Source organism: Fundulus heteroclitus, chromosome 1 (genome assembly GCF_011125445.2).
Source record: "Fundulus heteroclitus isolate FHET01 chromosome 1, MU-UCD_Fhet_4.1, whole genome shotgun sequence".
Taxonomy (NCBI): Eukaryota; Metazoa; Chordata; class Actinopteri; order Cyprinodontiformes; family Fundulidae; genus Fundulus; species Fundulus heteroclitus.
In genome coordinates, this window is record NC_046361.1 from 4,146,763 (window position 1) to 4,169,438 (window position 22,676).

The following is a 22,676-nucleotide window of genomic DNA, read 5'->3' on the forward strand; positions in this document are numbered from 1 at the left end:
GGCGTTCCCAGGCCAGCCGGGAGACATAGTCCCTCCAGCGTGTCCTGGGTCTTCCCCTGGGTCTCCTCCTGGTGGGACGTGCCCGGAACACCTCACCAGGGAGGCGTCCAGGAGGCATCCTGACCAGATGCCCGAGCCACCTCAACTGGCTCCTCTCGACGTGGAGGAGCAGCGGCTCTACTCTGAGTCCTCCCCGGATGACTGAGCTCCTCACCCTATCTCTAAGGGAGAACCCAGACACACTACGGAGAAAACTCATTTCGGCCGCTTGTATCCGGGATCTCGTTCTTTCGGTCACGACCCAAAGCTCGTGACCATAGATGAGGGTAGGAACGTAGATCGACCGGTAAATCGAGAGCTTCGCTTTTTGGCTCAGCTCTCTCTTCACCACAACGGATCGGTACAGCGCCCGCTTCACAGCAGACGCCACACCAATCCGCCTGTCGATCTCCCGCTCCATCCTCCCCTCATTCGTGAACAAGACCCCAAGATACTTGAACTCCTCCACTAGGGGCAGCACATCCTCCCCAACCCGGAGAAGGCACTCTACCCTTTTCCGGTTCAAGACCATGGTCTCAGATTTGGAGGCACTGATTTTCATCCCGGCCGCTTCGCACTCGGCTGCGAACCGCTCCAGTAGGAGCTGTAGATCACGCCCTGATGAAGCCAATAGGACCACGTCATCCGCGAATAGCAGAGACTCAATCCTAAGGCCACCAAAACGGATCCCCTCAACACCTTGGCTGCGCCTAGAAATTCTGTCCATAAAAGTTATGAACAGAATCGGTGACAAAGGGACACCTTTGAGTCCAACTCTCACTGGAAACGAGTCCGACTTACTGCCGGCAATGCGGACCAGACTCTGACACCGGTCATACAGAGACCTGACAGCCCTTATTAAATGGTCCGGTACTCCATACTCCCGGAGTACCCCCCACAGGATCCCTCGAGGGACACGGTCAAATGCCTTCTCCAGATCCACAAAGCACATGTAGACTGGTTGGGCAAACTCCCATGCCCCCTCCAGAATCCTGCTGAGGATGTAGAGCTGGTCCAGTGTTCCACGGCCAGGACGAAAACCACACTGCTCTTCCTGAATCCGAGATTCGACTATCCGACGGACCCTCCTTTCCAGAACCCCTGAATAGACCTTACCAGGGAGGCTTAAGAATGTGATTCCCCTGTAGTTGGAACACACTCTCCGGTCCCCCTTTTTAAATAGGGGGACCACCACCCCAGTCTGCCAATCCAGAGGAACTGCCCCCGATGTCCACGCAATGCTGCAGAGCCGCGTTAACCAACACAGCCCCACAACATACAGAGCCTTAAGGTACTCAGGGCGAATCTCATCCACCCCCGGGGCCTTGCCACCGAGGAGCTTTTTAACAACCTCGGCAACCTGAGCACCAGAGATGGGAGAACCCGACCCAGAGTCCTCAGGCTCTGCTTCCACAACAGAAGACGGGTTGGTGGAATTAAGGAGGTCTTCGAAGTATTCCGCCCACCGACGCACGACGTCCCGAGTCGAGGTCAGCAGCACACCACCCCCACTGTAAACAGTGTTGGTGCTGCACTGCTTCCCCCTCCTGAGACGCCGGATAGTGGACCAGAATCGCTTCGAAGCCGTACGGAAGTCTTTCTCCATGGCCTCTCCGAACTCTTCCCACGCCCGAGTTTTTGCCTCAGCGACCAGCCGAGCCGCCTGACGCTTCGACTGCCGGTACACATCAGCTGCTTCCGGAGTCCCACAGGCCAAAAAAGCCAGATAGGACTCCTTCTTCAGCTTGACGGCTTCCCTCACCGCTGGTGTCCACCAGCGGGTTTGAGGGTTGCCGCCGCGACATGCACCGACAACCTTGCGGCCACAGCTCCAAAAAAAACATCAACAACAAAAAACCTTGAACATTGAACTTAGACGAAATGACACTTAAAGTCCAAAGAATCCAAACAGCTGGTACCAGCATCACTGTGTGGCGATGCTTTTCTTTAGCTGGAGCAGGGAAGCAAAATGTGGAAGTTCAAGTGGTGTGAATACTTTTGGAAGCATTGTAAAGTACAGGAAAGGCTGGTAGAAGAGGGAAAATAGGAGCAAATCTTAACATAATAGGCGAATGACAACATAATGAGGAGCCAGAAATAAGTAAGCCATTAAAAGTCTTAAGAGCGGTATTTAACTTTACGCAATCTTAAGTCCACCCTTATGCGTTTTTCAGCTTGTAATATAAAAAAAGTAATAGTTCTGGTTAATGTGACTTTACCACATTGATTAGAATCAAACAGAAAGGCACCATCACAACTGTTACATTAACCCTGAGCCCTAAGCTGGAAGACACAACTCCTTGAACTTTCTAAGCTGTGAAGCATGCAGCATGTACACAGCTTTGAAATGGGCTCTAAACCACTGGGCTTCACAAAGAACGTCATTTTAGTAACACAATGACATTAGGCCTCTGCCAGAGCTGAATTTGTTCCAGATTTCTAACCTTCATTAAGATAAAACCTACTGCAAAAAATATGTCGACGTCAAACAGATCATTCCAAAGCTGAAAATCTAACATGCAGCAGATATTTCAGATGAAGTGTGATTGCATCCTTCAGGTCTCTTTTAAAGTCTAACCACTTGACTGCACCACACATGAATATAGTTGGATCTAAAGCAGTGGTCCTCAAACGTCGCATAAGTACCAATTTTAAAAATACAGAGGTTTTCACATTAGACACATTTTAAAATAAACAGTGCTTGAGTAAAGCAGTGCTTGAAAAAAGAAAACAACAAAGATAGCGTCCATTGGCACTAGATGATTTGTTAGGGCAAATTTCACAGATTTGTAACTGGAACATGGTTATCCTGTTCCTATCCTGCTAGGCAAGTGCCCCTAATTGACAGAGGCCCCCAAAAAGAGGAGAAATTATATATATATATATATATATATATATATATATATATATATATATATATATATATATATATATATATATATATATATATATATATATATACACATATATACAGTATATATATCATTCATCTTTCCATTATCAGCTTCCCTGCCCTGTGTCAGTACAGCATCCCCACAGCACCATGCTGCCATCACCATGTCTCACAGTTGGAATGATCAGCTCAGGGTGATATGCAATATTAGTTTTTCTGCCACACAGAGCTATTTTCAATTTTGGTTTCATCTGACCAGAGCATCTTCTTCCATGTGTTTGCTGTGTCCCCTACATGGCTTATGGCAAACTTTTTTTTTTATTTCCTTTTTAACCAACTTACAAATAAACAAATAAAAAGAGGGCTCAACACAACATAGATGTACAAAGTCAGCACAAAGTGCGACCAATACGTGTATATACACACATCCTCATGGTTAATCTACCACAGCACCGTTTAGTATGGATGCAAGATAGTAAAACAGAGGTAAGCTGTCCACATACGTGAGAATTGTCGTTTTGTGGGTTTAAGAGAGCAGGTTAGGTATTCCAAAGGGGAGAGCTTCATGCTGAAGAAGTTTATGCCATGATGCTTTAGAAGGAGGTTTACCTTGGACCCATTCTAAGAAGATGTTCTTACGGGCAGCGTAGGTGAGGATATCATACAACCTGCCGGAACCAAGCTTGATTCTACCGTCCCTGAGTAACGAGCCACGATCAAAAGCCAGGGCAACTCCAAAGATGTTGCTCAAATCTTTCAGGACGTCCGACCAGTATGTCTGAATGTTAGGAGGACCAAACCCAGTGAGTACATGTACCCAGTGCTGACCTCCATTAAGACAGCTAGGAGAGGTTTGCAGGTTCATTTCCTCTCTTCTGCTGGGAATAATTTACAGTCTATGGAGAATTTTACATGGCCAAATCCTGGCTCGATTACAGTCAGATATCATTTTGCTTGATTTCAGATGACATGCCACTTCTCCCCAACAACCACACACAAATCAGTTTGTGCAACATCTGGAGCTATCAACGTGACGCAGGCCTGATCCAGCACAGCGTAAAAGCCACTAACCACCTTCTTCCCTGGACAGTATAATCCAAACAATAAATCCTTCATCTTTTTAATTCCCTGACATTGGGGAGAGCAGAGGAGTCTTTCTTTTTTTTCACACCGCAAACCATATATTGACAACAATAGAATTGAGAGTTTCGACAAGTTTTATGGCTAATGGCAAACTTTAAAAGGTCCTTCGTGTGACTTTCTGTTAACAACAGCTTTTTATTTCCTGTCCTCTATAAAGGCCAGCTTTGGATAGTGCGTAGGTAATAGTTGTCTTTCCAACATATTCTCCCACCTGAGATGTGGATCTCTGCACCTCCTTCTGAGTTAGCATAGCAGCTTCTCAGAATAAATTATTTAAATTTTTAATGATGGACTAAATAAAGCTCCATAAGATGTTCAAATAGGACTTTGAACTTCACAACTTTCTCTCTGCTGTGCTCCTTGGTCTTTGTGATGCTGTTTGTTTAACAATCCTCCTAGGCCTTAACATAAGAGTTGTATATGGATCAGCGGACCTGAAAGTAGAGATGATGGTGGACTTCCGAAGAACACCCTTCATACTGCCCCCCCCCCCCCCCCTCCCATCCTCAACATTGCATCTGCTTTGGATCACTGGATCACATTTCTAGGAACCACCGTCTCTCAGGAGCTGAGCTGATCCTCACCTAGGCACTGTTTGGAAGGCTGTACCTTCTACTGCCACTAATGAAGTACCCGCTTCCACAGGAGCTGCTGCTCATCTTCTACACTGCCATTATTCAGTCTGTCCTGTGTTCGTCCATCGCCGTGTGGTTTGCCCCATCCACAAAACAGGACAGGTCCGACCGCAGCGAACAATAACGTCTGCAGAGAGGATCATCGGGGCTGACCTTCCCGCCGTTCAGGGCTTGCACAGGTCTAGGGTCAGGAAAAGGGGCCGCTAACACCTCTGCAGACCACACACATCCTGCACACAAACTGTTTAGACTCTTAGCTTCAGGTCACAGAGATAGTTTCTTCCTCCAGGCTGTCAATCTGATCAACACTGAACAGTCAGAGTACCCACATCAATAGCATGCATGTTTGCACCAGTACAACAATTTCTTCCTTTTATTTGTATATTGCACTTAAAATGTTATTGTTGAGTGCTAAGTGCAAAGTCAAGTTCCTTGTTGTGTGAAGCAATTTGATGATTACGATTGTTTCCCTGAGATGTAATAAGCTTCAAGAGGTATGAATCCTTTTTTTTCTTAAAAAAAAAGCATTATAAACCTGAATAGACTAAATACCAGTTAATTTTGGAGATTAAGTAACTTTGTAATGCTTGAATGGTTTATCTCAATTAAGATGGCTAATCCCTAAGAAATCATCTGGGAAAGGTCTGCAAAAGGATCAAAGTCAAGATAATAAAATGCCCGAAGAGAAATGCTTGAAAAGCTTGCATAACATTACCAGGAATTTAACATTTAAAATATCAAAGGAACTATGGTTTCTTGACAGAAAAAAAGCACATTTATAGAGGCTAAATGTATAGTTATATGATGGGTTTAAAAAAACCCATCAACAAGCAGGCCTATCTTTGAAATCAGAACAAGGTGGTTAATAATCGCTGCATATTTTGAATAAAAAAAAGTGTATACATTTTTTCTCCAATTAAAAGATTTTAATTGACAACTCGGCTCCGTTAACCGGACAGGACATTTAACCCGTGTTGGCAGCTTAGATCGTAGATAGATTAAATCAGATGAACCCATGTATTGCTCCCACCGCTTCAGAATAACTGCGCACTAAACTCGGTGCAGATCCTGAGCCATTAGGATTAAAAGCAGCGCGGTGACTGAAACACGCTTAAACGGACCTGCAGCTCCGCCGGGTCGGTCCAGCGGGATTCACCTGGAGACTTTAGTCCTGTCCGGTACGCAGGTGTTTCCTCTTCTTCAACGGGCGATGGTTGAGGCTGGAAAAAGGTCCGAGAAAACATAAAGGTGTCCCACCATCTTAGGAGCGCTTTGTTGGTGGAGCAGCCAGGTGAGGTCTTACCTGGCCGGCGGGGGGATCCAGGTTATTCCCTCAGGAAGGCTCCAAACGGCATTCCACAGCAGGGGATGCCTGCACGATTCCGCAGAACCGGGAAACGAGTTCTCCTGGAGTCCGAAGGGGGTGAAACTGGAGAAGCAGCGGGGTCCTCCTGCGGCTCCTCTCCGCCATGGGAGTGGCTCTCCAAAGAATGTTTAAAAAAAAAAAAAAAACGGAGAGACGTCCCATCAGGCCTGAGAAGGCGGCTCTGCTGTTCAGGAACCAGCTCCATAACCAGGCAGGCACACATTATTTAGAATAAAACGCCTGCTTTTACCTCGACTAGGTTTATTGGCTATATTAAGCAAACCTTACACTACACACAACGGACAAATAAAAGGTTTTATTAGTACAAAGAAACAACACCGTTATAGCCAGAAGTGAAAATAACAAGTGAAGTTTGTGCTGCAGTACAGCAAGCTGCTACAGGAAGTAAGAAAAGTAGTGTAAAAAAAACCCCTCATTGCCAGAAGGCTTTAACTGCAGAAAGCTTGTGCATTATACATCACAAAAGTACTAGCTTTTACCAATAATGAGATTTCTATGTGTACTATTTCAGCAAAGGTTTATAGGAGTTGACAAACATTCAAAACAAAGCCCCAGATCTGTTCCATCTATCCAGGTGGCTTATTATGCGGTACCTCTGAGCAGTTCTGCATGTAGTTTAGTGCTTGTAGTGAAGCTCTTCACCTCAACAGTTCACCCTGGTTAGCCTTCTGGGATTACTCTATCATTGGAAGCGCCAGCAGCATCTGCAACGCCTACTTCCAGAAGTCATTCCAACAACTGGTGCTGGGAGGCCGCTCTGGTCTCCAAGCACCTAAAGCTTTATCGAGGTTGATGATCAGCTTTAATAAATATTTTATAGTTTGATGTGTAAGCACTAAAACCTTGATATTCTCCTGACAGTGGAGGTTTTCCTCCACGTCGAGAGGAGCCAGTTGAGGTGGCTCGGGCATCTGGTCAGGATGCCTCCTGGATGCCTCCCTGGTGAGGTGTTCCGGGCACGTCCCACCGGGAGGAGGCCCAGGGGAAGACCCAGGACATGCAGGAGGGACTATGTCTCCCGGCTGGCCTGGGAACGCCTTGGGATTCCTCCTGAGGAGCTGGCCCAAGTGGCTGGGGAGAGGGACGTCTGGGCCTCCCTACTGAAGCTGCTACCCCCGCGACCCGACCCCGGATAAGCGGAAGACAACGGACGGACGGACGGACGGACAGTGGAGGTTTTGGGGATTGCCTAAGACTTTATTAAATATGACAGGAAAAACACAAATTATTTGGCAGTTTATGTAGAGCAGAGGGGAGCATTTTTTTCAGCCTGTGGGAAATTAATTTCTTAAGAATATGTTAGTTGTAATACTACGTGTTGGTGATGGATGACATCCATCACCAACACAACATCAATCTGGTGCGACTCATTTGGAACAGGAGTAAATCCAAACAGACATTTTGCACATAGTTGGTCAATTCATTTTTACAACGTTTCAAACAAAAAGGCGGATAATTATTAAACAGCCTTCTGCAGGTTTCAATATATTTGGTCCTTTAATTTGGTAATCGATATCCACCTTGATTAATGTTTATGTCACCATTCACATTATACTGGCAATGTTTGTAGGCCGTGCACGTGTTTGAAAACTGAACTTGGAAATGTGTGCAATGATATATTCAAAAGAAAAAGAAGATATCCGCTAGTATTACTGTTGTTGAACAATAGCGATCAACCTGCATGCTTTAGGTTAAGTCCTGGTACCAAGTCAAAGGAAGTAATGCAGCCCAAAAGGGGGCCACGTGGTCTTGTGTCCTATTTTGGGCCTACTGTGGTAAGGGAAGAAGAGGAAACGTAGCAAGACCAGAAGCTTGAGGAGCAGGGTTCAAGCCATGGTGCGGATAGGAAGAGAAATGGTGTATGGCTTCTTAAGGAGAAGTTTATCAGGGATGTTTTGGAGATAAAAATAGAGTCAGGGCGATGAGTGTGAAGCTAGAAATTGAAGGTGTGATGTTCAGTGCTACCAGTGGTTATGTCTCACAGGTAGGATGTGAGTTTGAGGAGGAGGAGAAACTCTGGAGTGAGTTAGATGAAGTGATGCGGAATATATCCAGGTGAGAAAGTGGTGACTGGAGCAGAGTTTAATGGCACATTGGAGCTGGGAACAGCTGTGATGATGAAGAGGTGAAAAATGAAGAAAGTTGTGTGTGTTTCAGAGGCGTGTTGAGACAGGCCCTTGGTGGCCAAGAGGTGCTTCTAGATGATGGGACAGCTACAGACAACGCTATCAGGGAGACGGGTAGGAGAGGACATGGTACGTTATCTGGAAGTTAAGTCGAGAATGAGACTTTGTAGTGGAACGAGACAGCACAGGGGTGTGTTCAGAGAGAAAAGGATCAGCTAAGAAGTGGGACACTAACAACTGAAGAGGGTTACCAGGAGTCCAGGGAGATGCAGTGTAAAGTGAAGTTAGAGGCAGCTAACTGATAGGTCCAATAGTAAGGAGTCAGAGAAGGATTTATATAGGTTGGCAAGGCAGAGAGACAGAAATGCCAAGGATGTTCAGAGGGTTAGGGTGATTAAGGATCAAGATGAAAATGTGCCGTCACTGGAATGAAGAAAATGAGAACAAAGAGCAGAAGAATTGACTTTTGCCGATCAAGAAGTAGAAAAGATTAGTAAGCATGGAGTAAGGACGGCAATGGAAAAGATGGTTTCATGCCAAGAAAAAGTAACACAGATTAGCTATGAGGATGTTGATGGAGAGGTACAGAGAGAGAAGGAGCTGCATTGTGTTTTTGTAGATCTACAGAGAGCATATGACAGTGTGAAGAGGAGCTACGGTACAGTATGGAAGTCTGGAGTAGCAGAGATGTTAGAGTGGTGCAGGACATGTATGAGAGCTGCAAGACAGGGGTGAGGTGTGCTGTAGGTGGAAGTGAGACTGCACTGACGATCGACTAGGTAGGGGTTGTTCTCAGTATTTCCTGATCTGATTGAAGACAGTATTGGTGCAACACCTTTAACATCTGACCATTCGTCCATTGGCCCTTCTTCTGTTTAAAGGCGGAGATCTTCATCCCTGAACACATCTCACCTTGTTCTTCACCAAGACTGACAGGTGAATCACCCAATTGCTCCAGTCGAGGCTCTGATTCATCTACGAATCTCCCCCCTGAACACTGGTGAACAAGACAAACATAGATACGCTCTATCTGGAAAGACAGCTGAACCCTCCACGCCTCCAAAAGAAAAAAAAAAAAGAAAAGAAAATTCTCTAACATTAAGTGACTAAATACAGAGTCAGGGAAGCACATGAGTAACGTAGCTGAAACAAATTTATTAAAAACTAAAAGACATTTTCCACATTTTTACAGTATTTATCAAAGCGTTGCAGCGTTAGACTCTTTTACTGAAAATCATACACAAGTCAAGACCTTTTCATAAATAGCTTTAAAGCAATTCATCAACAGACTTTCATTATTGAAAATAGTCCATCTGTTTTTAGTAAGGCACATGGCTTTGAATCATATTTAAAAAGACTGGATAATGTTAGTATCCTGTTCAACATGAAACCGCCCCTGCAATTTAAAGGCAATTAAGGAATGTTTTAGATCTTAGTCAAAGTGCCAAAATTCAACCAATACCCAGTATTATGATAAACACTATGAAATAATATTTTGAGTTATATGCCATTGAGCTTCAATGCATTTCTCTGATAAAATAAATAATTGTGTGCTCCTGTGAAAATGTTCATCTTGTCCAACTTGGACAAAGAAAAAATACCTACATTATCTTTCTTCATGACATGCGAACAGGATCTCTCCCCGGTGTGGCTGATGGATAAGTGAAACAACGTCTCCACCCCTTCATGTGTCAGAGTGTTGCTCTAAACATATACCACCATTCATCTCCATGGTATAAATTGTAAATACTTGATATGTCAAAATATCAAGACTTTAATAAAGAAATATTAAATTGTGTTAAGTTCAAAGTCCGCAGTGAAAGTCTAGCTGAACAACAAAAACAAAAAAAACTAGCAAAAAGGCCGTCTGTGTCAAACCAGAGCCCTTCTGATGAAAGAAGGCTGAACCAAGGAAGATGGAAGAGCTTCTCTGACCAAAGGTGCCGTCTGGTCAGTGTAGGCAGATTTCCTGCTCCTCCTCTTCATCGTTAAAGTCATCGGCAGCCGAATCCTCGCATTTCTCTCCGTTCTGCCGAAGTAATGGCAGCTGAAGCTCTGAACTCTTACTGCCGAGCTGTCGGACAGAAGGAGTCTTATCTGATGGGGAAGAAACATGGGTTATAAACACTTCAGAAAGCTTTTCCTCTTGTCAGAATACGTTTTGCTGCATTTGGATGTGTGAACATAATGTCTACATAAATACAGTTCGGCCCACAATTATTCATGTTGCTGGTAGAAAGACATTTTATTTTATTCTCACATAAAAGATTTTATTGAAAAGAAATCTAAATAAATACATTTATAATTCATGAAAAAATTGCTTTTTAAAAAATGGTTTACACCCTCTTAATTATATATGGAAAAGCGTTTATCAAGACTATAGCAATCAAACTCCTTTTAGAATAGCTGACTAGGGATTGGCTCGTTTTCCCTGGTATTGAATGGTTCCAAGTTATCTTTGATTAGAAGCTCTAAGTCTTCGGGGTGGGAATGCCTCCTTGCAGTCATCCCCATCTTTAGCTCCCATCACAGATTCTTTGTCAGATTCAAGTCAGGAATATGGCTGGGCCACTTCAAAACATTAATACCAATTCCTGTCAAAATTATGATTTATTGACCCAAACATGCAAAATGTTTGTAAAACAAGAGGCAACATGTGCCGTTTCAAATTATTAGCATGTTTCTCTGAGGGGGGAGGGGGGGGGATTTAAATTGACCTAATAAGCTGAAACAAAATAGCCGAATAAACTACATATAATTGGTACAATGACAAGAAGTGCTAGTTTTATAGCTCAGTATAGTTTGTAGATGCGTTATGCTTCTGTAGCCATGTAGTTTGTGCCAGAGCCTGGCAGTGAAGGCAAGGCAAGGCAAATTTATTTATATAGCACAATTCAGTACAAGACAATACAAAGTGCTTTACATGATTAAGATAAAGCAAAATAATAAAATGTAGATAGAAAATAGAATAAAAGCAAGTAGGGATAGAATGTAGTAACAAAAAAGAACATTAAAAACAGTAAAACTGTTTAACTAGAACAGTCAAAGGCAATTTTAAACAAATGTGTTTTTAATCTTGATTTAAAAGAACTCAGGCTTTCTGCACTTTTACAGTTTTCTGGAAGTTTGTTCCAGATAAGTGGAGCATAGGAACTAAATGCTGCTTCTCCATGTTTAGTTCTGGTTCTAGGTATGCAGAGTAAGCTGGAGCCAGAAGACCTGAGTGGTCTGGATGGTTGATACACTGATAACAAGTCTGTGATGTATTTAGGTGCTAAGCCATTTAAGGATTTATAGACTAACAGAAGTATTTTAAAGTCTATTCTCTGAGGTACAGGGAGCCAGTGTAAGGACTTTAGAACTGGTGTGATGTGCTCTACTTTCTTTGTCTTAGTGAAGACGCAGGCAGCAGTGTTCTGGATCAGCTGCAGCTGTCTGACCCACTTTTTAGGCAGGCCTGTTAAAACACCGTTGCAGTAATCTATTTGACTAAAAATAAACGCATGGATTAGTTTTTCCAGATCCTGCTGAGACATCAGTCCTTTAACCTAGAAATGTTCCTCAGGTGATAGAAAGCTGACCTTGTAATTGTCTTTAGATGCTTTTGGAGGTTCAGGTCTGAGTCCATCACTACTCCCAGATTTCAGGCCTGATCAGTGGTTTTTAGCTGAAGCAGCTGAAGCTGTGTGCTAACTTTTGATCTCTCCTCTATTGGTCCAAAGATTATTACTTCTGTTTTGTTTTTATTCAGTTGAAGAAAATTTTGGTACATCCACGTATTGATTTCTTCTAGGCATTTACTCAGTGCTTGAACTGGTGAAGATCAGCTAAGCTGCATAATCAAATATAATTTCATCAGAGGGAAAAATGAATAATTTACATAAAAACCTAGTTGATGCCATAGATCCAGTCACATTGATCCTGCAGGGTTGTAGGAGGGGATGCAGAGATATATCGGACTACCAGCATCATTCACGGAGGCTAGGCGAGGAAGAATAACGTCCGTCTGTTTTATACTTACTTTTGGAATAGAATGCTTTGAGTCCCACATGTAATGAAATCCCACAGAGACACACTGCGAACCCCAGCCAGTTCAGTTTGCTCATTCTGTCCCCCATCAGAGATGCCGCCAAAAGCAGCGTACACACCTCCTACAGGAAACACAAAGCAGCAGAAGACAATCAGTGGCATTCCAGCTACAGAGAAAACGGCCTTATTGCTGCATCTCTTAGCTTACTTTGACTGATTGATGCACTATTAAACTATTAAAGGACCAAGTCAGGAAAGGTAATCCTAAAGTCAGAGCAGTCGGAGTAACTATGTTGGCCAGATTTTAATCCAGCTAGATCACCAACTCATGTTAAAACACACAAGCTCTTCCAGAAACGCTCCCATTGAACCGTCTGGAAAAGACAAATGGCTTTGCTTCAAAAGAGGAAGTGCCATGAACTGCGGGGACAGCTCTGAAAACAATACATGCTAGTAGAAATTTCAGAACAGGGAGGGTACACACGTTACCTTAAAGATTCCTGATATAGACAATGTGAGGCTGGAGGTTCTGGAGACGAGGAGAAACTCAGAAAAGCCCAACCCGAAGGCCAGAGCGCCGCCTACACTCAGCGTCATGAGGGAATAGAGGAGGGGAGAGAGCTCCGTCACCCGGAATAACTTCTCCGACGCGCTCAGGCTCAGCGCTGCAGAGAGGACAGAGTCAAGACAAAGATATTTACAGGATCACCATAACATGCTATAAATGTTTCCAATGATTCATGAAAAAGGGAAGGTTTTCTTAATTCTTATTAAAGATGCTTATGTTTTTTTTTAAGGTTGCAAGTGCAACTCTAGCTTTTAAATGAGCTATAGCTAAGATATTTACTGTAAAATCAGCCTAAATAATTCTCATTCGTCACCTAGGATGGAAGTAACATTCCCTATTAACAACCAGTCTTCTTCATCAACAATGTCTTAGTTTTTCTCCTATCAAACCCTAGAGGTGCGGTCCGGAACTACTTCGGTTTAGAGTGTAGCCAGTGTTTACTTCCTGGTTCCTGAGCCAATCACATGATGGTTCCCAGGGTTCCAAAACCAGAGCGCAGCATTTGGTATTTTATCTCGGCAGAACAACAGCCTGCTAACATGGTAGCCAGTAAGAGAAGCAGACCAGAAATAAACAAAATACAACATCATATACCTGTCCTGTGTTAGTAAAAATTCACAATACCAACACAGCATTTAAAAAAGGTATATTAGATTGTTGTGATTGGCAAGCTGTTGTACCGATATGAACCAGTAGGTGACAGTATTACTTATAGCTCCTTTAAGTTAGCTGAGAACAGCTGATTAGGTCTAGTATATCAGGGGTTTTCAACATTAGTTCTCAGGACCCACTGTCCTGCATGTTTCAGATGCATCTGTTCCAGCAGACCTAAATCAAATGATTGCATAACCTCCTCAGCAGCCACCAGGGGCTGCAGAGGCCTGTTGAGCACCCATTTATTTAGGTCAGGTGTGTGGAGGCAGGGAAACACCTAAAACATGCAGGACGGTGGGTCCTGACGACCAGGGTTGAAGACCTCTGGTGAACTATAAATCAGCCCTTTGATCACTAATTTGGATTATTACAGGGTTATAACAGTTAAAGATAATCTGGAAGACTAGAAAAGGGAAACGACAGAGTTGTGTTTTTGATTTCATCAGTATGATAAAATGACAAAAGCTGATGAAGCAAGTAATAATATCTTATTGAAATGGGTGTATTAAAGTTTAAACAGTTTGACAAAAAAAAAGAAAAAAAAAGAAAAGAAAAAGTAGACCTTTACAAATTCACAAAATAAACTGTGAGAGAAACTGTGAGAGGCTGTGATCGCCACATCCACAGCAGGATCGATACGTTGTCCTCTTCACAGTATGTGTAGCTAAAACCACCCTCTGTCCAGCTGCGTTCACAGCAGCAGCAGGTGTTGAAGAGATGTAGAAAACCAACACATCCAACAGTCACAACCTGCCTGCTGCTGAGTCGGTGAAAATAGCATCAACAAGTGACGCGAGGCAGAAAGTGTTCCCCGCACTCTTTACAGTGCATTCCTCAGAAACCCAGAATAAAACGGGTCGTTCCAGACCGCAGTGCCTCAGAAGAACAGCGTACTTTGATTAAATAACCAATCGCAGAGGTAGTAAACCTGTACAGAAGAGGAGAAAATGACTGCTCAGCTAAAATGATCCTTGCACTTTTAAATGCAAAGGGTAGAAAAAACAACAACAACAAAAAAACTAGCTAATGATCAGCTCCAGGGTGATTAAATAAGGACTACAATAATTAGATGATGACTATGTGAAGGCCAGCTATCAGGAAGAATCACCCATAGCACAATAGGTTTCCAGCCAACCTACTACAGAGCAGAAAGCAGCCTCTTGGTTCCAGGCCAACAAGATTAATGATATGCAGTCAGCCCAATGGCCGGACCTTAATCTAATAAACACCTGGGGGTGACTAAAAACTTTTTGTTTCAGTCAAAACCTAGAAATTCACAGTAATTTCTGGAAGTAGTCCAGGGGTCTTGGCCAGCAGTATCTGTTCACAGTCGACTCCATGTAGCAGATCTTATAACAGTGGTTATATTAAACGAAACATTAGTTCACCCACTGCTAGGAAAAGTTAAGCTGTCAAGCATTTTACCGTTTCTCCAGGAAATGTCCGGGTTTGTAATGAAAATTGAAGCCACTGCTGTTGAACAGCCTATATTTCTCCTCCTTCACTTCCTCTTAGAGTGAGAACTAATTTCATAGTTTCCCCAACGATCCGCAAACATGGAAATTAAACCCATAAGAAATTGTTGTTGTATTTCCTTTTTTAACAGAACTCACTGTATTTTTACAAGCAAAGCTACTGGTGAGTCTTTCACACCTGACGAGTTTCACTCCTGACTCACTCACTCTCTAGATCTTCAGAGAATGATTATTTGAGACCGACTGGCTGCATAGTTACTGAACATTAAGAGGTTCAGCACATGTTGCTGTCGTGTTACAGAGTTTACTAGTTTTCAGTGTTTATTAGTATGAAGTGCTGGCTAAAGCTGTACTCACCTTCATTATAGAGGAAAAGGGGGAAAAGGCCAATAAACATGAGAGGCTGGAGGTGGTACATGGCGTCGATGGGATTCTGGAGGCCTGAAAGAAAAGAAAACATGAAAGCAGCCTCAGCTAACTTTGTCTACGTTCTCAGCAATGCAAAAACCTGACTAATTAATTATATGGCGCAACTGAGAAGCACTTTAAATTTGAACTACAGTGACGGACAAAACTGCATGTTCTGGACATTTAAAACCAAAGTCCTTCAGAAGTCCTGCGAGAGGACTGCCAAAGTCCATCAGACATCAAATCCTGCAGGTCTAAACCTGGCCGCTCCAGGCAGGGAGGCAGGACCTCTCGTTTTAAAAACATTAAACTAAACTAAGCTCCAGGCAAAGCATCTGTGTCACAGTCCACTTCCACAAAGTCAATAACCATTAGTTTCCCCAGTGAAAGACTCAAGACTGACCCAGCTCTGCTTTCTGCATCAGGACCTGGGTGAGGGTCCAGCGGATTCCCCCGATGAAGGAAGCCAGCAGCACCATGATGAAGCCCTCCATGTTGAACTGCGTCGACTCGAAGGTAAACATGAAGAGACCGCTGGAGATCAGCAGGACCACAAGGATCAGGAAGGGATTCTGGTTGGAAATAGGAAGAAAAAAAAAAAATAAAGACTCCGTGATGAGATTAGGATTTCTGGGTCTTGTTAAAGTTTTGGTGATTCTTTTGGTCTTCCATTTTTCATTTTCACTCGTTATAACATCTGAAAATGTAGCGTTGCTCATATGGGCCTTCTCTGTGTTTGGGGTTACTGGAATGTTCCCCCCCACATCATCACAAGCTAGTGTGTACAAGCTTAATTTCTGTTAAGAGAAACTATTTCAGTAGAAAGAGGCACCATAAGCATTTCTGATTAGAAAATTAGAAATGTATATTCTGAATTGCATGCAGGATCAAATTTCATTAGGATTAGATGAGACAGATCAACAACATTGTGCACAATTGTGAAGGAATGCAATTTTTGCTGCAATTACAGCGTCAATTGAGTGAATGAGTCAGGAGTGAAACATCCTCGCAGCACAAAGGCACTGCCACTGTGTTTGGCGGGTGTGTCTGTGGTGGCGTGGAGTGTTCATTTTCCACGACCCACGGTGTTTTGCCTTATGGCTTCATCAGCCCAAAGCAACTTTTTTCCCCCAGTAGATGATAGACTGCTCAATATCTGCCATCCATGTTTTCTAAGGAACCAGAGCAGCAATACTTCAACAATGTTTAATGTGCATCTATTGCCAGTCACAGTTATTGTAACACTGACTAATATAAGTGTAAAACGAGACACAAATGTCGATGTTTGGCATGTTTCCAGTTTGCTTCAATCAAGAGAAATAAATATAAAATGGCCGACTGGTGATTTGATTCTTCTTTTTAACGTATGAAGATAAGCAGGTTGAAGATAAGCAGGTAAAGTTGATGGATAAAATGGATAGTAGACCAATACCACCACTTGAATGGTCAATGTCGTCTGACAGAGTTACCTTGAACGCACCGTAAACAGCACCAAACCCCTCTGGTCTCACGTTTTAAAAGTCGTGCTACACAAGTCCTGCACACGTTTAAATTCTGCATCTGTTCAGGTAGGAAACAGCAGCGTGTGTGTTGGTGGACAGGATCATACCGAACCAACAGGACTTTACCAGATATTTTGGGTACCAATACACATGTCATTCCACCTCTAACTCATATGACTGCGTATCGCGTGTTTTTCTAACATCATCCGGTCCCAATACTCTATGCTCAAGTTCAGGTAGACCGTGATTTTTGAGATTTTCATTTACAACAATTCTTGGAAATCACGTATCGTTTTTCTCCGCATATTCACAATTATCGTTCTGTATAGACAGAACGATAAAGCATTTATTATATTGACCTAGCACTAAAATGGAGAACAAATAACATTTAAATGATACGCTTCTTGTTTTTAAAACAAAGAAACTAACATTAACGCAAGTAAAATTCCAAAGCGAAAAAAAATTATCCCATAATTACATAGATTTCTGGAACCCTGAGCAGCTCAAAATTTAAAAAATGGTTTCTAAAACTATTTCTGCTGTTTATCATCATTATCCATCTGAATGGACGCGGTTCTGCAAATTCTAGTATTGTGGCATCTGTAAAAAAAAAAAAAAAAAAATTACAGCAGGAGATTGAGAATTTTTCCTTCAATATCAACAGGAATGTGTTTGTGAAGCAAAATCCTCCCGAAATATCACACAATTTACTTCAAGCTGTTGAGCAACTTAGTGACAAAACAACAGAGAGAAAGAATGAAAATCTTTTCCTCTTGTCAACATCATTTCTCGTCTCTATTTTAAGCTGCCTATGCCAGTAATGCAGGGCCGTAGCTATGGGTGGGCCTGGGAGGGCTTAGGCCCACCCAAAGCTATCCATACCCAATTTGTATCAGGGCCCACCCAATCAAATGTCTTTTTTTCCCTTTTTAGGGGGGAGGGGGGGTGTCACCTAAAGTTATAAAAATCATCAAAATAAAATGAAGCAGAATAAAATTATATTTATGCTGGTCCCAAACATGAAAACAGCAAGCTTCACGCTCTAGTTCTCAGTAAACCAGCAGAACAGAGAAAGTCATGCGCCTATGAGCCGAGGGACAACAGACAATAAATCAATATCAATATATATCCCAATATAACTTTATTCAAGGGTAACGTGACATTTCAATATACATTACAGTTTACAGCATTTGTCACTGCCTGAGGTTCTGGGTTTTATGAGTTTGATTTTTTTTATAGCAACTATTTCTAACATGTCATATTGGAGGAGTTTTAGAAACATAGCAAAAATAATTGTCCTAAGTTTGTACATACACTTGTTTGTGGGCAATTCCTGGCAGTCCTTCTGAGGCTTTTGTTTATATCAATATCGTAATTACATTGTATCAACCGAAATGAAGAAATATATTGTGATATAAGCTTTGGCCATATCGTCCAGCCCTACGCGGGACTAATGAGCCAAATGCATTTGTTGAGAAACCGTCAGCATGTGAAGGTGGTGTTGGATATCGTCATGCTGTGCATCAAGCGGGACGTTTCTGTCCGAGAAACAGAGGAGCACCAGATTCTTTTTTTGGGTTAGGGACGCTGTGGAGCTCTTGCATCACCTTGTGCTTGAATTCTGGTGCACAAACTCAATTTAGTCACACAGTAATGTCGGTGTGGACATTTAAGGGGCATTGTTAGGGTCTTGTACCATTGGGAGCTTCAGCCCAGACTTCTCATTCCTCTTCCTCCCTCTTTAAAACGAGCGCTTTACAGTCTGTGTTTATGCATTTCTCCACCATGTTTATCCCTCATGTACAGCGCAGGGCTGAAAAGAAGAACCGTTTCCGATCTCACCACCTCAACCTGATATCATTGAACAGAAATGATGCTGAGACCAGACAATCAGTTCCCAAACAGCCATGTATTTCCATACCCAGCTAGGCAGAGTGGAAAAGTGAGGCACAGTGAAGCGCAGAGCCTAAAGGGCGGCGCTTATACATACGATACAACATAAAAGTGCTACTTCCTATATACTTTGCTGTAGGCTTCAGACTAATGCTAGTGGGTTAAAGGCAGGAGTCCATGCCTCACTGGGTCCACAACGACCGTTTCTGAGTGACGTTGCGTTCAGAAATGGAAGTAATGACTTTGACAGGCTGCCGCAGCTTAAATCATCCAGAAGCTGCTCTGCCGTGTTTCTGGCTCTAAATCTTCCAACAGGTGATGGGTCCTCTTTTATTTTTTATTCCCACTGTCATTTCAAGGATGTTCACTTGAACAGAAGTCTTTTTTCCCTCCCCCATGCCTGTATCTCCTCCATAGTGAACTTACAAGCGTGCAACTTACAAATAAACCCACTTTCAACTATAACTATTTGGCCCAGCCATTTTTTATGAGGTCTGGCCAAAATGCAGTTTCTGGCTACGCCACTGCATAAATGTTTCCTTTATCACTTCAGTACCAAGTTCCAAGAATTTTGCTCACCGGCTCCTCCAGTTTGAAGACGAGGGAGAAGAAGAGGATGAACAGCACCGCTGAGGACTTGGTCATGGTGTACCTTCAACCATAAAGAAACAAACCAGCGTCAGGATGGAACGCTGCAACAGTTCAAGGAAAGCAGCCGCGACGCTCTTCTTTCAACTTACAGACTAATGGTGATGAAGAGGAAGCTCCAGTTGGAGAGTCCAATATCCAGGGCAGTGGCCAAGGCTGTGGAGAAGACGACGAATACACGTCACTACTTTTAGAAAGTTCCAAGTCAAACGAACTACATGCACACACACACCATGCATGGCAACAAAACAGATTTACTGGACTTGGAGATAGAGCGGGAATATACACAAACCATCCACAGATCATAATTGTTAACAATAATCTTAAAGATCCACATAACGCTTTCACACAACTCAAGCCTGCAGTGCTAGGACTTAACCTAGCAGACCAGTACACAGCAATCCACGGCTCTACAACACAAGATGATGAGAAAAGGCTCTTTTTTTAGAACCAGTTACAAAGCAGTAACCTGTTGTGTGCATTTGGATTGAGCCGCTTTACTCTGCCTCCCCTAAATTAACTGGCAGGGCTTGGAGAAGCGTTACTCAGAGAAGCAGCCAAGAAGACCACGATGACTTTGGAGGAGCTGCAGAGATGCACAGCTTGGGTGAGAAATGTGGGCTTTATGGAAGAGATGACCAACACTACACATCCCTCTGAACACATGCTCTCCACGGACAAACACAGTGGTGGCAGCGTCGTGGTGAGGGGAGGCTGTTCTCCAGCAGAGATGAGGAAGCTGGTGACAGGTTTAGGACTGGCCTGTGTTTTAGCTCCTGTTAGTTTGACCAGAAAACGATGGTAAACGCACCAGCAGAGCTGCAGAGGAACGGTTTGGGGCAAAGCATTTGGTCGGCATTTCAACCAGAGACGGGTAGAGTCACCGTGTCAGACCTGCTCACAGACAGGCCTCAGAGAGCTGGCCACGCCCCGCTGCCACTCTTCACCAGGGAACCACTGGACTGGATTTATGTAGAACAGCAAAGATTCACATTTTCTGCGATTTCAGGGAACTTCAAAGGCTCCTTCCTCTCTGCTAGCTAACTGGTCGAGCCTTGACACAAAGAATCAGTATCTGGAAATACCCTGGAGTAGCACGTGATGAGCAACGGTAGAATGAGGAACTTTAACATGTGACTTCTTGGAGGCTACTGCTGTGTGCACATGGCTGATTCTCCCCCTTTCTTTATCTACTGTGTCCTCTGAGTATCAGGTGTGATGTAACTTAACATGGAATTTAGCCAAAGTTCACTAGTGGAAAAAAATAAATAAATAAAACAAAATCAGCTAACATGATAAGGGCCGACCTTCGGCCTCTTCTTCTCAGAACGACAGTCAAACCATTTCAGAGTCCAAAGGCACCAAGGACCTGCCTGTTGGAGCCACTTTACGGAGGTAGTCGTCCCAGCTGAGAATGATGCGGGGCTTCCCTGTCCAGCACTGCATGGCCCGCCGCGTCACAGTCGACAGGCAGAAGATGATGGCAAGATGGACCAGCGTCATGAAGAGCGGGTAGTGGAAGCCCTGAGTGAAAACACAAGCAGGCAGGGTAAACTAGAGCGGAGGCCCAGTCCTCCTCAACACCTCTGAGAAACCTCCCTGGAGCTGAGAGACAAGGTTTACATTTACAGACTTTTCTGGACTGGCTCCACACCGACTGAGTAAGAAATTACAGCAATTAACAACAACAAAAAGTTGGAGCGGCGCACCAAGCTCACCTTCATCAGCCATTTGTTATAGAAGGTGATGCCTATGGAGAAGACATAGTAGAGCAGAACCAGTCCAACGGTGCGAAGGCCCCGGAAGAGAAACTGGACCGGCCACGCCATCCAGAACCGCTAGTGTGGATGGACCACCGTCTCCCAACAAACTCTGGACCGACCCATAGCTGTTGTCTGGGACTGGGGCGACCTGGGTTTGGAGGAAATACAGGCAGGAAGTAAAAAAAAAAAAAAAGGACAACAGGCTGGAGGAGGACAGTGAACGGCTGTTGGCGCAGACTGGCTGTTAATCACAGCAGACCCGCTCTCTCACCGCCCGCCGGCACACCGTCCGGTCAGAAACTCCTGGGGACACTCCAAAAAAAAAAAAAAAGTAAAAAAACAAAGCAACTGGACTTGTTTTCCGTAGTTGAAGACTTTTCTCTTCCTCTCCAGGAAGCTTTCTCAATGCTTTGTTTTTTACTTTTTTTGGAATGACCATGACCTAGATGACTGAGAATCTGCACCAGCATCCTAAGAAGCTGGAGGGAAACACTGGAGGCCACATATTCTGGGCCCCGTTATCAGAAAGTGTAGCAATGCAACTTTAAGAGGGAGACAAAACCAAAAATCAAACTTACATGTTCACAGTTTCTGATAACTAGTATCAGAATATGTAACCATGGGTATGTCTCTTTCTTGTGTTCACAGAACCAGGTGTGATTCCAGTTATGGTGTTACCTATACATCACTGTTAAAGCAATCTAAGCTTATTATGGCGTTAACTGCTAAACACAACTTGAGAAATGAAACTAATGTAGACAACTTGCTAATTAAAACCCAACCCAGAATACACATGATCTGTATATTCTATTAAATATTCAGGCATCGTTCTAGTTTGACTTTCAGCCATAAAGTCAAAGTCCTTTCGCCCAGGAATCCTGAGGCTGCGCCGGCGTGGCAGCGATGAGAAGCCGGCGCAGCCATCCAACTCATTTTTACGCTGTTTGTGTTAACAACGTAGACTTTAGAGCTTAGTGAAGCACCCGGACATCGTTTTTTACTAAAGGAACAACGTGTTCAAGCATTACATTCACCGCCAGCGAGTCAACATTAAAGCCATGAGAGTGACAGCTGACAAACACTTACCATCTGTTGAACGACTGCTGCTCTGCCCTTTTTTTTTTGTTGTTTTGGCTCAGGCAGAGTAGCTGCGTTCTTCTTCTTCTTCTTCTTCTTCTTCTGGCTTTTATGGCGCTTGGGATCCGATGTGTGCCATTACTGCCATCATCCGGATCCCACGCTCACGAAATGACCAAAGACATTTCACTTGTTTGCTCCTTTCTAGACCAGTACATTTTAGAAAGAGAAAAATAGTTTCTTTCTCATCAACATTACTAAAAAAATAATACACTCGTAAACACAAACATTAGCCCCCGCTTCACACAAACATAAATAGTATTCTCCCCAGACCCAAATCTCCTACAACACGTTCTCTGCCGTTTCTTTACACTGATTATAAAAACCAGCAGGATGCTTAAGTGGTCCCTCTGTTCATATTACGTCATAAATGGCA

General features: G+C 43.4%; 2 protein-coding genes across 6 annotated transcripts in view; both read right to left on the reverse strand.

Annotated features, from left to right (window-relative positions):
* Positions 1-6,184, reverse strand: part of LOC105937854 (collagen alpha-1(XX) chain) — a 61,730-nt gene extending 55,546 nt beyond the window's left edge. Inside the window, exons 1-2 of one of the 5 annotated variants that reach the window (XM_036148283.1) lie at positions 6,014-6,184; positions 5,867-5,930 (exon numbers count right to left, since the gene is read on the reverse strand). Coding sequence is in view for 1 of the 5 variants with exons in the window: in XM_036148173.1 (XP_036004066.1) it covers positions 5,832-5,954 (123 nt within the window). In the remaining 4 variants the exon portion in view is untranslated. The other 4 variants (XM_036148210.1, XM_036148349.1, XM_036148173.1 and 1 more) reach the window with 4 other exon arrangements.
* A 3,174-nt stretch (positions 6,185-9,358) lies between these two features.
* slc35c2 (solute carrier family 35 member C2) lies at positions 9,359-22,357 on the reverse strand. The gene is made up of 10 exons (XM_036148818.1): positions 22,250-22,357; positions 21,119-21,311; positions 20,774-20,924; positions 19,493-19,556; positions 19,332-19,404; positions 15,761-15,929; positions 15,307-15,390; positions 12,742-12,917; positions 12,245-12,374; positions 9,359-10,320 (listed from the first exon to the last, which is right to left on the reverse strand). Exons 2-10 carry the CDS (start codon positions 21,227-21,229, stop codon positions 10,175-10,177), a joined length of 1,104 nt encoding a protein of 367 aa, XP_036004711.1. The 5' UTR covers positions 21,230-21,311; positions 22,250-22,357; the 3' UTR covers positions 9,359-10,174.
* Positions 22,358-22,676: the final 319 nt, after the last annotated feature.